Source organism: Indicator indicator, chromosome 2 (genome assembly GCF_027791375.1).
Source record: "Indicator indicator isolate 239-I01 chromosome 2, UM_Iind_1.1, whole genome shotgun sequence".
In the NCBI taxonomy this organism is placed as follows: domain Eukaryota; kingdom Metazoa; phylum Chordata; class Aves; order Piciformes; family Indicatoridae; genus Indicator; species Indicator indicator.
In genome coordinates, this window is record NC_072011.1 from 45349863 (window position 1) to 45371236 (window position 21374).

The 21374-nt window shown below is 37.6% G+C and overlaps 1 protein-coding gene across 1 annotated transcript in view; it reads left to right on the top strand.

The window, feature by feature from the left end:
- PPP1CB (protein phosphatase 1 catalytic subunit beta) overlaps positions 1-14620 on the top strand; it is a 28769-nt gene extending 14149 nt beyond the window's left edge. The window contains exons 3-8 of the mRNA XM_054399193.1: positions 907-1137; positions 1443-1547; positions 6482-6553; positions 9749-9900; positions 11468-11602; positions 12272-14620. Of these exons, the coding sequence (XP_054255168.1) occupies positions 907-1137; positions 1443-1547; positions 6482-6553; positions 9749-9900; positions 11468-11602; positions 12272-12376 (800 nt within the window). The 3' untranslated portion in view covers positions 12377-14620. The remainder of the gene's footprint in view (positions 1-906; positions 1138-1442; positions 1548-6481; positions 6554-9748; positions 9901-11467; positions 11603-12271) is intronic.
- Positions 14621-21374: the final 6754 nt, after the last annotated feature.

Genomic DNA, 21374 nt, shown 5'->3' on the forward strand with positions numbered 1-21374 from the left:
TTGAAGGCTTCCTGTATAGCTTTTTTGCATTCAGTCACTTTGGTAATGAATTCTATGCTCATATGGAATATGTGGCATGTATTCTACAAGTTACAGCTTTCTGTATTTGACCTTATGGCCAGTTCCCAGAAAGTTAGTTTTGGCTAGTCTGATATGATATGCTGTGGTGTTGTAATTACTGCACAGAGGTATTCTATGGGAAGCCTCCTTAATTTTAAAACTGCCAGTGTGATGAGTAACATGACAATTACTTTTCCTAAGATACACCTTTAGGGTTGAGTATCTGGTGAGGGATATCAGTCTTTGAATGTACTGTTTTTATGTGAACAACTGCATCGAAGAACAAGCTATCCTAAGTGCCAGGGGATGGGAATCTCAGTACCGCAATGTTACGTGAGGACAAGCAATTGACCTTTGAATTAAATTCTTTCTGCCAGCACAACATTCAGTTTCTATCCAGTCTATCCAGAGTTTTTACTGATCTGTTTTACAGTGAATAATGAGACTTAACTGTTTTTTAATACATTTGCTTCCTAGCAGTGTAGCTGGTCAATTAGAGGTTGTCTTTCTGACCTTATTTTAGTTTGGACAAATTAGAATTTGGTTAGAGAGCTTGTGCTTAATTGAAGACTTCCATGGCTTTTGCTTTTCATGTTGGCTTCATAAGTGACATGGCACTTCAGCAAATAACTGTGGGTTATTTACATTTACATTTACTGAGTGTTTCAGGTTGTAATGTTAACACGGTTCCCACCTCTCTGATTCTTATTGCCATTCTGTTTTCAGAGAAAATATTAATAAAACAAATTAATTAACAATTAATAAGATGTGATTAGCTGACTCAAGTTCTTGATTTGTGTACTCTTTGTTATTGCACTAATCCTTGGTAAATGTTTTCTTATTCAGGTGATATTCATGGTCAGTATACAGACTTGCTTCGATTATTTGAATATGGAGGATTCCCACCAGAAGCTAATTATCTTTTCCTTGGAGATTATGTGGACAGAGGCAAACAGTCTCTGGAAACCATTTGCCTATTACTGGCATATAAAATCAAGTATCCGGAAAATTTCTTTCTCCTAAGAGGAAATCATGAGTGTGCTAGCATCAATCGGATCTACGGATTCTATGATGAATGTAAGCAAAACCCTTTCTTTTGAAAGACTGTAAGAAACTGCTATTGAGTTTTGGAGACATTTCTAGTAGTGCAAGGATTTCAGTATTCCATGAACTTTCTAAAAGTTCATTTCAAATCAAGGTTCAAGTCACTCTAGGGAGTTACTTGGTCTTCTGCTGTCCTTGAAATATCATTGTAGGAGGTTGAAACCTAAGTACACTAACACAAATAAAGCCCTGTGAGGAAAGTTTGCAAATATTTTTGGTCAGGTTGTGACATGTATTGCTGATTGACTTAAAACAGCCTTCTCTTCCTAATCTTGTAGGCAAGCGGAGATTTAACATTAAGCTGTGGAAGACCTTCACAGACTGTTTTAACTGTCTGCCTATTGCAGCCATTGTGGATGAGAAGATCTTCTGTTGTCATGGAGGTAAGCTGATGACTGCTTTAAAGCCTGTGTCTAAACTGATCTTTGAGTTAATGCTATACCAAATGGAGTGTGAATGTGCATACCTGATATTTAGCTGGAGATGTTTAACCATGTGTCTGTGATAGGTTGCTGTTGCCTCGTGCTTTTCTGTGTATCTGGCAGCAGAAAGATGTCAGCCTGAATATACATGGTCCTCTGCCTGAGGGGCAAATGCATATATAAGTATACCCATCTGTATGACCCTCTCTGAAGAATACCAAATGCTAGAACTCTGATTTGTCACATGACTTGCTACCATTAGTATCAGTGCAGCCTTGGCCAACATTGGCTTCCCTAGCAGTGAATTTAAAGAAGAGCTTTCATAAGTAAGCCAAACTCTAGAGTCTTGCCCTAGTTAGCTGTTTTAGTAAGATGTTGGTGGAAGGGACCTCTGAGGTCACCTAGTCAAGCCTACTGCGTGAAGTGGGACATTTGTTGACTCCATAAAACTTTTGCTGTTTAAAATAAAAAAATCTGCATTCTATAGGTATGTGCCCGAGCGCTGACTTGATACTACAGTAAAAAAGTGTTTGATGCTGGTCTATCCAAGACTTGTGTGAATGTTGGAACTTGCTTGGGTGCTCTTCTTTGTGGAAGGGGACTCTCCATGTTTTTATATGCAGTGATGTTTACAGGTTTTCAGGACCTTGCAGGATCAAACAATTGGCAACAATTTCAAATTACTTGTAGTAAGAACCATCCTGCCTTTCAGCAGCTATTGTTGCATCTATGTCTGTTAATAAACAACTTGGTGCTTTGCATGGAGTTATCCAGAGAGAGGCTGGTAGGTGTCACGCATGCCAGTGAGATAATTAGAGATTAGCAGAAGTGAGACCACTGCAAAAACCTCTAGTCTGACCAAGCAGATCCGTTTGGAAATAGAAATAGCATGCACCGTAAATTCCTGGCAGGCTTTTTCAGGCTTTGCGGTTGTATGATGGCTGTCATGCTGCCATTATTGATTACAGGTATCTCTGCAAGAGCTCTGCCTATGTGCTCTAAAATTGATCCTGCCTGCTCTTATGTTGGAGGCTTCTGTCTTCAGTGCTTGCTAGTATAAGCTATCAGTCTTATGCCTAATACACTCTGAGGTATTGTAATATCTCTGTAAATACAAAATTAATGCAATGATGGCTCATTCTGCCAATCTCCAGACAGCGCTGCCATGTCAAGTACTTGTTTTCTCACAGCCCATTTTGATCTTGTTCTCACTTACTGTGATGTGGTGCCTTTTTTTTTTTCATTTTTAAGAACCAGTACCTACCTTATGAGCCAGATCTCATAATTTTAAGAATGAGATACAAAGTTACTTATTCACTGAGATAGCTGTTAGGTTATCAGTAGCTAAAATCATGTAATAAATTTGTATCCAAAAAAGATGGTGAAGGAATTATTATTTTGCTATCATTGTAGCTCTTGTAAATCTTGTATTTAGGAAAATGATAGAGAATGAATGGTGACAAAATACAATTTTTGTGTTTCTGTCTGTCCTGATTGGAGTTAGAACTAATTCTGTTCAGTGATTTTTGCTTTTCAGCTCAATCCCTTCTGAGTGACTGCACTTTCTAAAGTTGGCAGTATATTTTTGCAGACCAGTGTTTGCTTCTAGAATTGATATTTGATGCTTATAGTAACTATCAAGGACTGGTATGCAGAAAGGCTCCTGCTTATAGTTGCTCCTGTGGAGACCAAGGTCATTGCTAAATCTTATGTATCATGTTGAGGGTGCAGAGATAGGACAGATGAATCAGAACTGACCAACAAGATATTCCATTCCCTGTATGCCATGTTCAGTGTAAAGCTGAGGGGATCACAAGGGTTAAGAGTTTCTTAGGGAATGCAGTATTTACTACTTTATTGAATGCTAATTGTCCCTTAAACTTGTACAGGCCTCGTCTGTAACTGAGATGACTGTCACTCACAGTGACAGTGAAAGTGGCCATTCAGCACATAAAAAGTTTTGCCCTTTTTCTGCTCTTCTCCAGTCTTATCTAAACTGCATTCCAGATCCCATGAAGTCATGGACTGTCAGCGCCCTTTCATGATGTTACTGCTATCATAAACACTGAGGCAGCGACACAAACGGTTCTGCTCTTCGGAAAATTGAAGCTAGCATGTAGATAAGGTAGGTGCCTTTTTTACTATATTGCGCATTTTTGCATAGTTTATTTTAAAAATATTGTCCTCTGGGATATATAATAAAACTTTGCAAAACCGCATAACATAGTAAAATAAAAGGCACCTAACTTACCCCAGTAGCCTATCTACTACAGCTCAAAATACTGAGTCAGCTTTTTTACCTAGACTTTCCAGGGCTGAGTTCTCTCTTGCAATATAAATCAAACTTCTTCCTATCCCCGTCTCCAAATGTTTGTGCTGCTGAAAGGATCTTTCATTTTATCTGTTCCATCACCTCCCTCTTTCTTCCCTGTGTTTCCATATTGCTCATACAAGTTATATTTTGGCCTTTTCTTAAGGCCATCTTCTTGACTTCTGACTTTGCTCTTTATCCTGCTTCATTAAAGCTTGTTCTATAACCATTCCTGACTTCTCCATTTTACTTTTTATATTCTTCACAACATTGTTCTCTTATCTACGACACCACTCTCTACTTCTTTAGAGACCTTGTGATTATCTTCAAGTTTCCATATTGTAGTGTCATGTCGATGTAACACATTGGTCTTACCACGTTGGATTTAAGCTCTGAGACGTCAGAGTTAAGTTAGTTTAGTAGAATACTGGATTTACATAATACGTGCAAACATTGGATTTTTGTTTCTCTTGTGACATCAGTGACAGTGAAATGTATGTTAACATCTACTTGGTAGTCTTGCATGTTGTCCAAAGAGACCTGAGGAGTTTCCTGGACTGCACCATAAAAATAAATAACCATAACTCTCACTTTATCAATTCTGCCTGATCAGGGAGTGGTTCAGATACAGAGACCTTGATTTGATGGGTCTGCCAGAAGCAATTACAATTCATTTTCAGTTTCCCTTAGGGAAGGGGTGCTTTTGTGGTTCAGGAAGGAAGTACCCAGAAGGATAATTTTTCTGTGCTTAGCTGCCATTATGTGAGAAGAGAATTCAGTTTTGTACTTTTCAGTTGTCTTTCAGTGTACAGTAGGGCACATGTAGCAATCACTGGAGGGATAGAATCTTCACACAGAGCTTGAGTAGCCTGTGTTTGCATTCTTGCTTTCTTCATTTAGTGATGATCATGTACAACTGTTGTTTGCGGATCCAAATTTTTGACACATTTCTTTGGTGTGTAGGAGGAGTTAGAAAGATGTTGGGGAACAGAAGACTTCTTGGGTGGTTACAGAGAGATCTGCAAACCACAGGCAGTTTTATAGGTCTTTTCTATTTTACAGTTATGTAAAATAGCACCAGATTTAACAGCTATAAGGTTGAGGCATGGTTTGTAAAAATAATTTGCATTTATTTAAAGAACTTCACATTTTGATTGCAGCCTGAAACGCTGAAAGCTGTGTGTGACCTCAGGGAAGTTCACAAAGTGGTTGCTCTTATTTCACTCAGATTTCTCCATCACTATCTTGGGGTGTGGTGTTGAGTAGAATAATCTGCATGCAAATAGATGACTTTTGAGAGAGATATAGTAGTAGGTTGGTCAAAGTTTAAATGCCCAATTATCTGCTTGAATTTATATTGGTATCCCTGTATTGTTTTTTTTAAGTAGAATTGACTAAAGCTCCTTTGATGTGCTGTGTAATGTAAGATTTCTACCATCTTTCACAACCTCAAAGTAACATTGTGAAGACTTAAGCTGATGAGGACAGAGGCTTTTATCCTAAAACTGCTTCAACAAAAGTAATCTAGAATAGTAATGCTTGACGAAAAGTTCCTCAAGTTTTTATACCAAATGCCATGGAGTCATTGTTCCTGTAGTGCGTACGTTGCCACTGTGCAAACTGTCAGCTGGAATTAGTTTATGTGGTGACTCCAAGGACAGATTTTTTTACGTCAAAGTTCTGAACAGAGTCAAATGTATATGGCTTGTTAGTATGAAATATGTTTTGGCCAAACTTAGGCCTTCGTGCTCTGTTTCCGAATTGGCAACTTTCTTAATGAGGTAATCTTGACCTGAGTCATTTAAGACACGTTAGGACATGTTAAGATGCTAAAGTATCTGGTAGGCTTTCTGGCATGCTTGTATTCCTCCAAAACTTCTAGAGTGTGTATTTGAACTGTTCAAAGAGTGGCTTTCTAATTCTGTGCTTTGTCTGCAATTACGTATTAATATGGCAAAACTATATAGAAAGAGCTGTGTCTATAAAAAAAAATTTTTTTTGAGTAACCAAGGTGCAATGATTCTATAAGTGACTGAGCCACTGAGTTAAGTAGATGTAGGTGACCACCTTAGTGCTCCTTTTCTATTGCAGTTTCATACTCTAGTATTTACAGTATCTAGTGAGGGCTGTTCAGTTGAAATTAAATGGTATGTCTTGATTCCAGTCACACCTCCAATCTGTTTTGGCCTGTGGCCTTCTAAAGGGGTAGGAGATTTACGTTTAGCTTCTATAAAGTGGTTGTAATGAAGGTTGTCTACACCCAGTTTGTATTAGATAATGTGAACACTATCCTTCACTGGTTCTCTGTTTAGTTGTTTAGCAGAACATACTTAACCTCAGATTTCTATGCTGTGTGGCTAAAAGGAAGGTAGAAAAACAATTAAAACCTCTCACAAATTTCACTTGCATAATTCTCTGTCCCTTTGTTCAAGAACTTAATTGTCTTATAGGAAACTATCTTTTGTTTATATTACAGTGGAAACAGTGGATTCTGTATGACTTTGAACCTCTAATTGTGTGTTCTCTGGAACCCTTTTTACAGGTAAAATACATGAATAAGTCACTCGTTTTCTTCTACTTACAGGACTGTCTCCAGATCTCCAGTCAATGGAGCAGATCCGGAGAATTATGAGACCTACAGATGTTCCTGATACGGGTAAGTGACATGGAATTTAGATAGGTCTGAATTGGTGAAATGGATTTAATCAACTTCTGTACAAGAAATGCAGTGACTTAACACAGTGTCTGTGTAGGGTGGGAGTCTTTTTCCTCATTATGGCTGACTTGTGTTAGAGGCTATTGCCCATGCTATTATTGCTTGTCATAACAGACTAGGATACGTATCCAGTTTCATTTACGTTATCCACATAGTTTGCCTTAGAAGTGTAATGAAAGATCAAATGAAACCAAACAAACAGTTGTTTTCCTTGCTTTAATCTATCAAAGAACATAACTGTTGAAAGCTTGCTGAGTATTAAAGGGGTTGGGCTTCTCTGTACTTGGGGCCATGTCTTCTTCCTCTTCATTTTTTGAAATATAACTCCTACTTCACAAGCCCTGCTGCTATTAGGATTTCAGTTGCTTGTATCAATGTGCTAGCCCTCATTTTCTTTTAATACAGGCTTCGTATGTAGATGTAGCGTATAAGTTGGAGAGAAAGGGCTGCCAGTATTCTTTTGAATAGTTTAATCATCTTCCTCAGCATCCCATTTATTCCAAATTTTGTTACTAGCAAATTAAAAACTGTTGAGACTGGGATATTTATTTAAAATGTTGATTTCAACAGTGGTCTGAAATTAACTTTCAGAGGAGATAACACATCTAAACCTATTTCGAAACACAAAATTGCAGCTAAATGTTGGAGAAGAATTCTACTGCCTGTAATGTTCCTCAGTGCTGCTGCATAGGAGCAATTCAGAGACTCACATAAGTATATCATCTCTTAAAAACATTTCTGTAAAATGATATACATATATTTGATACTGAGAAGGATTGCTAGACTGGTGAATGAGTATTTCTATACTATAAATTACTACATTATTCTTCCTCTTATGCTACTTACTCAATGCATGACTAAAATGTCAGTACAAAAGAGTGAATCTTTACATTTATGGCAGCTCTCAGAAAAAGATGTATTCAACAGGCTAATACTACCGCTTGAGCCACCTCTGCTTCAGGAATGCTTTTGTAAAACATAGTTCTGGTTTCCATGGACACTCCACTGAAATGCTATTCTTAGTACCTCCTGAAAATAAGCATAGAGTTTTTTAGTTTTTTAAAGGCATTTGATCTACATTGTAGTTTTCAGTCTTAATTTTGCTTTCAAAATGCAATAGTCAGATGTTTACTGAAGGTAAACTGAAATGCCCCATCGTGTGTATATGGTACAGTGACATAGATGTCTTGGCCTTTTGGACCTACTTAAAACAACCTGTATCACAGAATGGAAGTATATCTTGTGGAAAATGAAAAATAAGCTTAAGTGGTCTCACTTCTGTGAGAGGTACAAGTCCTTGATAGCTATCCCTTTGTGAAGGGATGCCACTTGATGAATAGTTGTGTTGATACAGGAATTCTTAGTATATGATTGTGTAGCATATGCTGAGAAGATTAGATCATTGTGATGGTTTCTTCTAGCCTGGTAAGAAAAGCTTTTTTCAACCTGAACTGCAGTTTATCTTGGCAGTATAATATTGGGTTTGGAAGCTGTTCACTCGAGTATAACTTTGTATTTCAACTTAAATCACTTGCCTTTGCTAACTGTTAAGAGTATTTGCATTTTGTTAAGACAGGCTATAAATTATATATTTTAGTCAGCATTGCTAATTATTTCCTTATTAGGAAACTAATCCCCTCTTTTGTGTAATCTTGAGTGTGTTGTATCCGCAGTGTTGTGGTTTGCTCCTGATCAGGTAATGCTATTGCAGTGGTGGATGTTGCATGTTAAAATGCAAACCTGCTTGGGCAGAGTAGTTTAGTTCAGACAAATTTGTTGTGAGGTTCTGTTACAGCACTGCTAAAGATTATAGGACAGGTTTGTCTACTGTGTATGACCCTAAAGATTATTTGATTTTGGGGGGTGAGAATAGAAGAGGAAACATTCCATAAGAAGCTGAGATGAGCAGCTTCTGTCCCTCCTTATTCATGATAAGAACCCATCAGGGATTTTAGTGCAGCTATTCTGTTTTGAAAAACATGTTATTCAATATAGAACTAAATTTCAGTGAAGTTTTTGTATGCTGTCTGTATTTGGTATATTTCTGGATAGATACTGTATCTAAAATGCAGTTGCACTTGCTCTGTTCTTTGTCTTTTAAAAGCAAATAGAATTGTAGTCTCTGCTGGAGAGGAACAGGGACTGGTACTGAAGAGGTTTGATTGCTGTAAATACAGAATGGTCTAAGTTTCACAACAGATATCAGACATTAGTTTTGCTTGGTTACAACTTGAAGGGTCTGGGTTTTTAAGAAATAGCATCTTCAGTATTTTGTTCAGCAAATAACCAGACATAATTGTAAATCAAACTTCTGATTGCCAGAGAAAGGAGCCTGCTGGCATCTCTTTCAGATTATGAAATAGTGGTCTTAAATATTTAATGCCAGAGTTAGTCATCACAGTTAAAGCAAGTACAACTTCATGGAAAACTAGGAAATACATTTTTAATGCTTTTTTGTTTTGTTTGTGTTGTAGTTGAATTGGCCTGGTTCTTTCTAAAAAGCCTGAGAGGTTTGTCATTCTAGTTTAGGTTCCAGACTGTTTGGCATGAGGCTTTCTGAAAAAGCAGCAGTAGTCCAAGCAAACGGAAAGCGCTGCCTGAAGCAACATATCAGGATTTTGCCATGTTAAATTTTTGTTAGTCGTATAAGGTTATTCACTCACGTTAAGAAAAGTAAGAATAAAAGCTGTTCAGTGTTAAGAAGCTTGTGGTTGAAGTTTATTTGCAGTCTTTGACTGGCTTAGGAATTGAAATTTACTGCAACTTTCAAACTTTCTTGGTAAGCTGTGAAATGGATGGTTGCTTTTTAAAGTGCACTTACTGCAGTATTTTTAAATTCCTCAAATGCTCACTGTGAATATGTTGAATATTAGTGTTAAATACTATTTCAAATAACTATTTGGCTCTGATTTCATTTATCTCAAGTTACTGTCAGTGCTGAGGTGGGAAGGGGGGAAATCTCCAGACTTGTGCAAACCATGTCTTTTGTTTGACTTGCACCTTAAATGTTGCTGAATTTGTTGATAAGGCTTATTTTCTTTAGGAGAGGTGCTTTGGTAATTACAATAAAACTATTTTACGTTATAGAATAATACCTCCTAAGACTAGTGTCTTCACTTGTATTATCTTCTAAAGGCTTGCTGTGTGACCTCCTGTGGTCGGATCCAGACAAAGATGTGCAAGGTTGGGGTGAAAATGATCGTGGGGTCTCTTTCACTTTTGGTGCTGATGTGGTCAGTAAATTTCTGAACCGTCATGATCTGGATTTGATCTGTCGAGCCCACCAGGTATGAATTATGTTGCTGTTGCTTAAAACCTTTCTGTCTAGACTTTATGCCTCTTTTGTGCTGCTTACATTTGAAACTTCTAGAGGAAGAATCTTCCTAATAAAGGGATAAGGCCATGTCATTCTGTGTCCTGTTGAACTGAATGTCTAATGTCAGTGAAATAAGACTATAACACTAGATTACCCCATTTGATCTTTCTTTTGTATTGTCTGTTTACTGTTAGATTATGTGAGTATTCAGAGGTACAGTGTCCAGGTTTAACGTGGCAGAGTGACTTGAATTTGAGATTTACACTGAAGATTCAGAGTTCTTGCATTTCAGTACTAGTCAAGTTTTCTCGTAGTTGTGGCTTAAACTGTCTTCACATCATGGAAGTATTAAATACATTTTGAACATTTCTAAAACCAAGTCTGTATATAAAAGCTCTTATTGCTGCCTTCATTTTGGCTCATCTATCTAAAGTACATTGGCACAGATTGTCTGACTTACTGAAACGTGCAGAAAGCAAATTTTATTTTTGTCATCATCACTCTAAGTACTTTACACTTGTTCTGGTTTCTGTTGGTTTGTTGTTTGGTTGGGTTTTTAGGGGTTTTGTGCGTGGTTTGGTTTCTTCTTTTTTTCTTTTGTTTTTATTAAGTTAATCAAGTGTCCTAGCCAGGTGGACACAGGTTTCCATTTCTTGGATAACATATAGCTTCCATTATTTAGTAATTTTTAAAAGCTGTCCTCTGCTGTAAAACAAAACCAGGCTTTTTTTTATTCTGCATCAGTCTGAGGTTTGTGTTTGCTATCAGATCACTTAAATGTTCTCCTTGAAATTTTATTGCTAAAATATTATAGAAGATTAGTGAGTGTGTGGAACGGATATTAATATTTCTAAGTTGCTGATCAAGATTGCTACCAATTTGCTATATACATGTAGTCAGTTCAGCTCATTATAAAAGAGTTGTGGCATCTTTAAAAGACCATAGTGATTGGACCAAAGTAAGCAGCTGCTGCACTAGTTTCACTCCATTATAATGTAAGGCTTCTATTTTAGGGAAGAGAGAATGTCCTTAGCTGATGCATCATACAACTTGCACTGTTTTGAAAAAATATGGCAGAACCACTTTGCTTTCAGATAAAGCATCAAAATTACATAAAAACCTACACTGAAGGTTTGTAAGATTAACACCAGTGTATGTGGAGCTTCATGGTTACAGATACAAGGAAGGTTAAGTAGTACTCCTACTTAATAGATCAAACCCCCAAATTCTGAATATAAGCTACAAAATGCTGGGAATTCTTAAACTGGCAGTGTGTTCCAAGCATGAAAATACTGGTCAAACGGATCTATGTTTAACATTGGAAGTGTCAGACAAGTTCAGCTACCTGATTCAGCATTCTTGCCTGAATAAAACAAAATGACTGAATTGACTGAGTCTGAAAGCCAAGACATAAAATGTGTTTTTGATGATTTCTCTTCATCTCTGTAATACGCATCCTGTTTGCCTCAAGTCCGGCACTTTTCTTCAAAATTCACCTTTGTTTTTGTGAGCTGTATTGATTTGTCTGGTGTTGACAGGTGGTTGAAGATGGATATGAATTCTTTGCTAAACGGCAGTTGGTCACGCTGTTCTCAGCTCCAAATTACTGTGGCGAATTTGACAATGCAGGGGGCATGATGAGTGTGGATGAAACTCTAATGTGTTCCTTTCAGGTATGATCTATTTTACATTAGTGTTACTTTATGTGTATGGTTATATGAACTGAGTTTGTCTGCTTGATGATGTGCTTATGGTTACTCTAAGGTAATATAGTAATGCTAATAATACAATACAGCAAGTAGTAGCTATATATATAATATACTAGGATAATATACCTGAGCTACAGAAAGGACTGCACAGCAAACTGGTGTTTGTGGACAATTAGAATGTCAAACCAGCTATTCTCTTGAGAACTGTGTGGGATTTGCTGTTTTCCAAATTGCTGCATATTAAGTTACTCCCTCTATTCAGATGCTCATTTCAGAGTTTAATTAGGTGATTCCTTTTAGTCATACCTAGTGATCAGAGTATCCAATTATGCAGACTAATGACTATTGAGACTGTTTTAGTGTGGTTACTCTGATCAGATTTTAATCCCTACTCCTTCCTGGACATGTTTTCAGTCCCTTTGCTTTTCATTTCCCACTCCAATGTAGTGGTAGAACTAAAAGTATTTAGAAATAGTATTGCTGACATATATAGGATAAAAAAATATATAGAAATGTAATTTCTACCTCACTTCACCCCTTTTGTGTCTGCTGAATGAGATTCCATGTTAGTTTAACAGTGTTTGGAGTGTTCTTATGTGTCACTGGCTCAAAAACGTCTTTATTTTCTCTAAGATATTGAAACCATCTGAAAAGAAAGCCAAGTACCAGTATGGTGGACTGAATTCTGGACGTCCAGTCACTCCACCTCGGACAGCTAATCCTCCGAAGAAGAGGTGAAGAAAGGAGTAATGTAGAAACACCACCAGATCTGTCAAGGACAAAACTCCATATTACAGTATATAATAAGTGTGCACTGTAAAACCATCCAGCCATTTGACACCCTTTATGATGTCACACGTTTAACTTAAAGAGACGGGTAAAGGATCTTTATTAATTTTTTTTCTAGTAGAAAGATGTGCAACACTGTATTGTAACAAATAGCTCCAAGCTCTAATATCCAACATAGAGTAAAAACGAAACTAGGAAAAAACTATTGCAACTACATACTCACATCTACCACGGTTTTTAAAGTTGACCAACATCCCAGTTAAAACTTGATGTAATAGTTAAACCAGATGAGAGCATGGTGTTCCATTTGTGTAATGTGGTCTTATTGTTGCTTGATTGCTTTTACTTTGGTTATTTTGTAGCTAGAATGATGCAGACTATGGTATGTAGTCTTATTTCCTGGCTCTCTCTCTGAAATTGAAACGAGAAAGGGGCTTTTTAGAACAGCTATTGATCCTTATCCTCCCTCTAGCCCCCAGTTGTTCATAATAATGCTGCCCAAATGTGTGTTCCATTATAATGCAAAGTTTATAGTAGGATAGTGAATAAAAGGTAAAACTAAGTCCAAAATGCCCAAACTGGACAGCTTGACAGCCAACATAAAGTGAGACAGAAAACTGTCTTAACTTTTTAACTTAAACTGTCCCACATGGAATTTGTGCACTACACTATTTTAAATTATTGACGTTACACTGTGCTATGGCACTTCATTTAATTTAGGACAAAAATGATACTGCCTATTAGTTGGTAACTTGATTATGTGGTACCTTGGCTTTAGTTTTTATTAGCATGAAACACCTTTGGCATGTTTAGCTTCCAGGTAACTCCCTACCTGCATCAAAAATCATCTTATATAGTTCCACAGGACATGAAGATCCTTATTTGCTAAGCCTTTGAGTGCTGACCTTCTTTTTCATAAGAAGATATGTTTAAATGATGTTCATCAGTGGACAGTAGGCTAACTGATAAGTGGTGAGCTGCAAATGCTGTAGGAATGTCCAACATGAATATAAGGCTTATGTCACTAAAGATTTTATCCTTTGGATTTTCATGATCAAATTTCATATACTATTATATAAACTTCTGCTTTGTAGTGTACTATAGTAGCAATAACTTCTGTACATGATCAAGAGTTATGCAGTATTTCTTTTCAGTTCTCTCCTTTCTTAAAAGAGTCAACATTGGCAAATGGCAGGATACAGAGAAGATACAAAACTAGGATAAATGAAAGGCACAAAGTTGTGATGCTTTAGGATTCAATACGCACTGGATATGACTACAAAAGCTTTTATTGAATTTTGTCAAATATGTAAGGTTTTGGGGGGAAAAGCTTCAGATTTGTACCATTCTAAATGTGCATCAGTAGATGTAAAACTCTTGACTTCAGTATTGTCGTTGAAAATGTTATATTGAGGATTCTGGTAACTTAGGTTTTATGAACTGGCACATTATATAATGCAAGAGGTATATTGATTTCTGACACAGTGAGCAAGTTCTTTCAAGTCTTTTTTCTAATTCCATTTTGGTTTAAATACGTATTTTAAATGTAGGTTTTTTCATTTAGTAAAAGTTGTCTAATTCATTTAAATGAAGTCTGACTGGTTTATTTTAACATACTGTACTGTTATTCCAGTAGTGTGAAGTTTTGGGTTTTTTAAAAGACAAACAGCAAAACTGAAACAACTTACAGCAAAACCCAAACAACTCACAGCGTATATAAATGTGTTACTGATTTATATCAGATTGATGTGTGAACAGTGGTTTAGTTTACCCCACCTTGAAGCAAAACCAGAGTTCAATACACAGAATGAAATGTAGATTTCTTCTGATATTGCTCGGAGACACTTGTTCTTGAATGTCAGTGATGAGAGCTGTGTGAGAGTAACTTCAGTTTGTGACAAGGTAATTAATTAAATCTAGTCTGTAACTTTCTGCTGTGTGTCATTGCTCACTTGGTTTAATTTTACAAATTCTGACAATGCTGGATTTTACCAAGTGCCAGCCTTTATTTTAATAATCACCATGTCACCAAATGTCTGGATTTAACTCACTTCCGTTTTTTCCCTAGTTTCTGGAAAAATGTCTTCTGTATCATGAAACTTTTGAGTGTAAAGCTGTATGTTATGGGAGTACCTAACATGCTTGCTTGTATTACAGATGTACAGATGCTATGTCTAAAGGAAAATAAAGTCTTCGGGCCTTCTTATGTGTCCTAAAGAAATAGGAAATTCTTAGTTTATTTTATGGTACTAGAAAGCCAGATCTGATAGTGGTATTCTGAAGAATTTCTATTTTTCATAGCAGCAATCACTTTGAAAGGAATTGAATGCTGTTTTGATTTCTGCAGAGTTTGGACGTCTGCTAACATCTCATCATCCTATATTGCAGAAAATATGCTTTCTTTAATAACCTTCTCTCTACAGAGATGATTTATATTCCAAACTAAAAGCAAGTCAGAAGCATCAGGTACTTAACAGAACTTGCCATACCACTTCAGCTTAAGTTGACGATGTTCATATAGATCTTTAGTCCTTTTACTTATTGTACATTCTGGAAGAGGTAGAAAAAAGAACCTGAATCGAATTGTTATATTCATTATGTAGTCAGAAAATTAACTCTTGCTTCCATGGAAATTGCTAGTGGCCTAATTGCTAATAAGTCTTTTCCATGTAAATATCTTGTTTGTACAAGCCTAAAATGCTGCTAAATAGCACAGTGTCACTGTGCTGGGAAGTAACAGGAAGATTTTCAAACAAGCAGTTAAGAGGCTTATAAAACGTTACACTACCTGAGAGAGATTTTTGCATGTTCTTCCCTCACCTCCTTTTGTCTGACAGTATTATCCATTCCTGATTTCATAGTAGAGTACAAATTGGCACACAATCCCTTACCTTGTTCCTTTTTGATTTACAGGCATTTTGTGATTCCCTAACACTAGAGAAAGACCTGCTTTAATTTAAAATTCTGCTGCAAGGATTGCTACTTTGGTCTCTTGTGTTGGTTGAGATTGTTGTTTTACATTGCTTTTTTTTATTGTATTCTTCATAGTGCTCAGTGTTTTCTATGCATGGAATATTCATCATTGTTTACTGCTTTAAAGGAGGAGAAAAGTAGTGTTTTATGTAGCTGTGGTTATTGTGCTGCTTGTAATACCTTGAACACTATTTCTGTTTAAGTGGAGTTTGTACTGAACTGAAACCTTTCCAGAATGTGCTGTATAAGTAAACTCACTGGAAAAAATTGAAATAAGTCTTAACACTAGTGGATTGTATTCAGTTTGCTTCATCTGGACACTTGTGGCTGCTGAAGTCCAAGTTGGTCATTTTGCTTCTAACTTACTATGATTAACTGCAAGTGTGCTGCTGCTAGGTGTCACCATGCTTCACGATCCTGTTAGGAAGCTAGTTTGCATTTGTACTGTATTCTGAGAGAGGAGCTAATAGGTATGTATGCTGTGGCTTGTAGTATCCCAGTGTGATGCATTGCTGTATGCTTACTTGCCAGGGAAACTTAATGAAATTCTTCAGATCTGTAGAAGAAAGTTGCTTTTATTGTTAATAGGCTACATCCCTTGTTTAAGGACATTTAAAGATAGATCTTTCATAATTTTCTGGCAAAAGATGATTGAAGTAGGAGTTGATGGTAACTTTTATATGAAGAAATGTGCCCTCTCTGTAGCTTTTCTCTTTTCTTAACCTCTGGGTAAGTCCCAGAGAATATCACCAACATACTGTGGAAGCTGTCTTATTAGGTTACTGGAGCTGCATGTGGTTAGTTTGGGGTCAGCCAACACGTTTTTTTGTTCTGAGTTAATTGAAATGTAGAAGACAGTACTGCTGTTGAATGTAGTTGAACTGAAGGTGACCTGAGAGGAATTCTGTTTTGGATAGCTGGAGTTTTTGGAATATGTAGAGAACAAAGACTAATATCCCATGCTTAGCCTTTGGTGTAAAGCTCAAAGTTTAAGAGAAACAGATACCTGCTTTGTAGAGGTTTGTATAGATAACAGTTGTAAGAACCTAGCCTGTAACTGGGTGTTTAATTTCTTCCGGGCAAACTGTCAATATTGTATCCATGGCTGGTGTTTCTGGTACTCTCCTTGCTATCACATTTGTTGGAGATTAAGACATTTAATACAAACCTGACAGGTAACATTATAGCTTAACAAACTTTTGAACTTGAGCTGTAATTTCATTTGTGGTGGCATCTGTCTACTTCGTAATGTGTATGAGGAGGAATATGAGTATTTGTCTTCAAATGGGCTGGTGAAAAAGCAAGTCCAAGAGAGTGTGCCTTTGTACTGGAGCAGAGATGACCACAGCACAGTGTATTGTCTCTGAGTCCATGTGGGCTAATAATATGCTTTAAAGACCAGTGTGGAGGTTTTAATGTAAGAGTTAAGATGAGATTCATGTATGTAGTCATTCTTGTCAATAAAAAGGAACTCAGTGAATCAGTAACAGGCTTGGGATGCTCAGGTATAGCCCTGGATGTTTTTTTCCTCTACCATCATCTGTTTGCTTCTGCTAATTAGCAGTAGCAGCTTTCAAGCTCATTCTCAGTGCAGCTGTGTTTTTTGTTTTGTTTTTTTTTTTCCTCTTGGGTCATACATTGATTTTGCTTCCTTTGTTCCCAATATTGATCAAGGTTTTGATGATGGTATCTAACCAGGTGGTTGCATGCAACTCATGGGCTTATAAGTATTCTCACTGCATGTGTCAGATGATCAAAGCTGAAGGAACCTCAGGCCATGTTGGAAAACCATGTGAGAGGAAGTCAGTGTTGAGACAGTAAATAAATTACCAAGACAAGACAAACATTTGGGTACTTTGTGTTGTTACGAATCTGCCAGGTTCTCATCTTTCATGAATTTCTGGAACTGGTAGTACGTGAGCATCTTCCTTGCAAATTCCTCAAAGCTGTTGAGTTACTTGTTCTGTATATCTTAGTGTGCCTTGTTAAAATAAACAATCATGATCTCAGCATGTTAATTGGTAGTAAAGACAAAACGTCATTCTTAGTGTCCTGTTTTACCTCAATCTCTGCACCTGTGTGTCCTAAGAAATTATAATTTAAAACCATAATGCAAAATAAGTTTGCCAAAATACAGTTCTAGTAATCTTCTCAAGGGAAAGGTTACTGCTGCCTTAAAGTGTGAACAGGTGGAACTCTAAGAGTATATGCCGTGCATATGGCCTAGCACACCCCTCTTCCTGACTTCTGCTGTCTTGGTTAACATAATCTGCAGCCCATTGGTCTAGCATGGATTCAGTCTTAGAAGAAAGCAGATGCTAACTAGATCTAGCTGCTAACAAAGATCAGCCAAAACTAATCCATATCTTCAGCTGTAGATACAAGCTTTATGTTAATGATGAAAAAAGTCTCAGACAGGGCTCTAGAAACAAGTACCACTTGAAAAATCTTCTTGAAAGAAGGTAGACATGGCCAGATACTAACTTTCAGTGTTTACCTAATCTGAGTTACTGTTCAGTGGAGATAGTAAAGCAAATGAGCAGCATTGCAGTTGCTCTACTTTCTTACATATAGCTGATACATAAAAATAGTTATTTTGCCTTCTGCAAACCTCATGAAAGTTACTGGTTTTCCCCTTGGTAGACAGGTCTGCCTGCTCATACTGCTTTAAAGGTTTGAATCTTCAGAGTGCAAGAAAGATTGCCATAGATTTATCCAATGAATTACTGGAAAAGTTTAGCAAGGAAGACAAATTAGTATCTTGTTGACAGGCTGGGGCAGCTCATGACGTGAAGCAGAGGAGCATGCAACATTAGTGAGTGCAGTGGCAAGTAAATATGTACTGATGCAATGTTTTTCCTTCATCACTTTGAAGTCCTATCAACACCCAACAACATACTGTAACGTGAAAATAGTTAAAAATATTTCAAATTGTTCCCTGTGGCTACTTTTTTGTAGTGTGTCTGTAGTTCCTGTGTAAGTCAAATTTCTGGGCATGTGTAAATTAGCAATTTGCTGTTAACTACTCCAGAATATTTTGTTTGTATTTCAGGTTGCTCTTCCAGAGTGGCTTCTTGCACCTTCCACAAAGACAGAACATGCATGAGTTCAGTGAAATGCTGGGAGAGGGAATGTGTTATGAGAATTACATTTTAATGGACATCATAACTGCATCTTAATTGCATCTTGTTCCCAGGAGGCTGAGTTAAGAGAATGAGCTGTAAAGATTTCAGGCACATTGTTGAAACAATGATGAAGAACAAGCACCTTACTTATTTTTTTCCTAGTCAAAGCTATTGCCTGTGTGTACAAGAACAAACAACTGACATGGTAGTCTTAGAGGCTTTTGCTTTGCCTTTACTATCTAGAGTAAGACGACATACTGTTTTCCTTGATATGCCTTGTTTATACTAATGCTATAGAATTTAACAGAGGTACCTAAAGAAAAATTGAAGTCCAGCCAACATATAATTTTCTTCATGTTAGAATTGGTGTAGTATGTAGATGACATCTAGTGGTTGAAGGCCAGTGGATGAAAGCTGTTGCAGCAGAACTGGTATTGTGTTTATCCTGCTCTTGTTTGATGTGGAAACCTTATCCCTTGATCAGTACTGAAATACATGCATAGTGCGTGGCTTCATAATAACTCAGATCTTGCTTCATTGAAACTAGGCTTACCTCAGATGTGGAAATTTATTTCCCTTAAACTTGGCAGATTGAATTGAGCTCAGAGCTGCCAAGCAAAGTGTAGAAAAGTAAGGTTTTGTTATAGGGAAAATTTTCAGTGTTTCTTCCTTGCTCTGAATTCTTCTGTTTCCAATTCTAACCAAGTAGGGTGGGATTTTTTGTATAAATTTCCAGGGATTGGAGGAGGACTAGTAGAAAATATGTAGGAAAAAACTATTTAGGTCTGCTATAAATCAATGTAACGGAGAAAAAAAAATAAATTTTTCTGGCTTAGGCGTGGAGAGCTAGTTGGGAGATGCTATCAGATTAGGGCTGGTAATAAATTTGAATACCTTTTTTACACAAATATTACATAATTTATGTTGCTTTTAATTAAGCAGTTCTTCTGCCTCACCCATGCACTGGTGTTGGAGACAGTGTTGAAAAGAGACTTGTAGAGCTCAGACGTGATCTGAGGGAATAGCATGATATTTAGCCAGGTTCTATCTGTCTATAGTGAGTTGCTCTTGGAAAAGCTGTCTCTACACAAATGTGTTCATTTGGAGCAATTACGTGTTTTTGAAGTGAATCCTGATTGTCCTCATGTACTGGTTTGGATTGCAGCACTCAGGCTTTTGTATGCAAATTAGATCTTCCAATTTAATTTCATGTAAAAAAATAACATTGGTTCTTAGCGTATGCCTGTGGTGTCAGTGATCCAAACTACCAAACCAAACTGTGCTGTGTAGAGTCGGACTGGTATCTGCACTTTTGACACTGTGTATGTAGTGCTTCCCTATATATGTTAGGGTGGAGGGGGAGTACAGGCATGCAAGTATTCAGGTTGAACTAGGGCAGGGATCCAAATGTATGGAGAAACAGCTGCAATCTGAGCATGCTGGCTGTTTTAGGCCTTTAAAAGCAGCTATATATGGCTAGGAACTGTAGGAGAAATCTCCCATGGAATAATTTTGTCTTGAAGTGCTGACTTCCTGCCATGTGAGGCCTGTCTGAAGAGCTAAGCACACTGCACACAAGGATGACATGCTTCTGTAACCTTCAGGAGTCAATTCAACCTCTTCCCCTCCATAAATCCTGCAGGATGTGATCTAATGACACTACACATAACCCTGTGAACAGTAGTGATGGCAAATACAAAGTGTAGTTTACTTGGAATGAGAGCCAGTTACCTGCTAACATTGCAGTAAAGTTTTTCCCCTTTGCATTTCATGTAAGCCTGAAGGATTTCGTGTCTGCCCTTCCTTAGTCGGGCCTGGGGCACAGCAGCATAAGGTTTGCCTTAGAGGAGATGCCTCACACCACTGTGGGTCCCTTTAGGATTCAAGGCTTGGATGTCAGGTACAGAGCTGCTATTTCAGTAGGCAGCATGCAATTGTAGATTGGTTGCAGGCCAAGAGCCTCCAGGGTGGTGGGAGAAAAAGAATGTGTTCTGCTTGGTGGCATGATTTTATCCAAATGTATAGCAGCCTAATGAGAGGTAGGCAAGCTTGTGTTACAGGAACTTCAGGTAGTTGGTTACTAAGGGGAGGCCTTGCTGAAATGCATGCTGTTTATAACTGTGGTCTAAATCAAAAGTGAGAAGGGAGTGGAGAAGGAAGAATTTAGAGACAGCCATGGTCAGTTACTTAGAAGTCATCACAGGCCTGACAGCAGTTCTTGGGCAGCCTGTGTGCCAGGCTTAAAGCTCAGGGGCAAGAAACACTGAGAAGATGATGGAAAGACAAGTATCTTCAAGAGGCGGTTGATTTCTTTCCAGAGGCTGCCTCACATGCTCTTTGCTAGTGAGTCACAGGCCAACTGCAGGAAGAAAGGGTGGTAATGGTCAGCTTGATTCTTCCAGCAGCTTTCATACAATTCTCGTTACCAGATACCCTCTCAGGTGAGCATGAGGTAATGTGGCATGGAAGCAGACTATACAGAAATCTTACTGGTCTTCTAGTCTTCAAAAATGGGGGTGTGATACTTGTGCCTTTTTGGTTAGGCCACACTGTTAAGACTATTAATTCTAGTCACCTGTACTGAACCTTTAAGAGAAGTTTATATTGTCCCACTTATACCTATTTCATTTCCTATCCCTGAAGTTCCAGGGCCTACTGGCTCCCCCAGTGCCCTGTGGCTACTGACTCACATAGGTATTACAGGGAATACAGTTTGGACACTGGCAGAGCCATTCCAGTTCACCATGGGTATTCTGGCCAATCAGATTTTGGGGGGGTTGTGGCAAATTATGAGTTCCTAACTTGTGGTTTTCTAGGGTACAGACTGAGCCATGTGTAAAGCTGAAGGG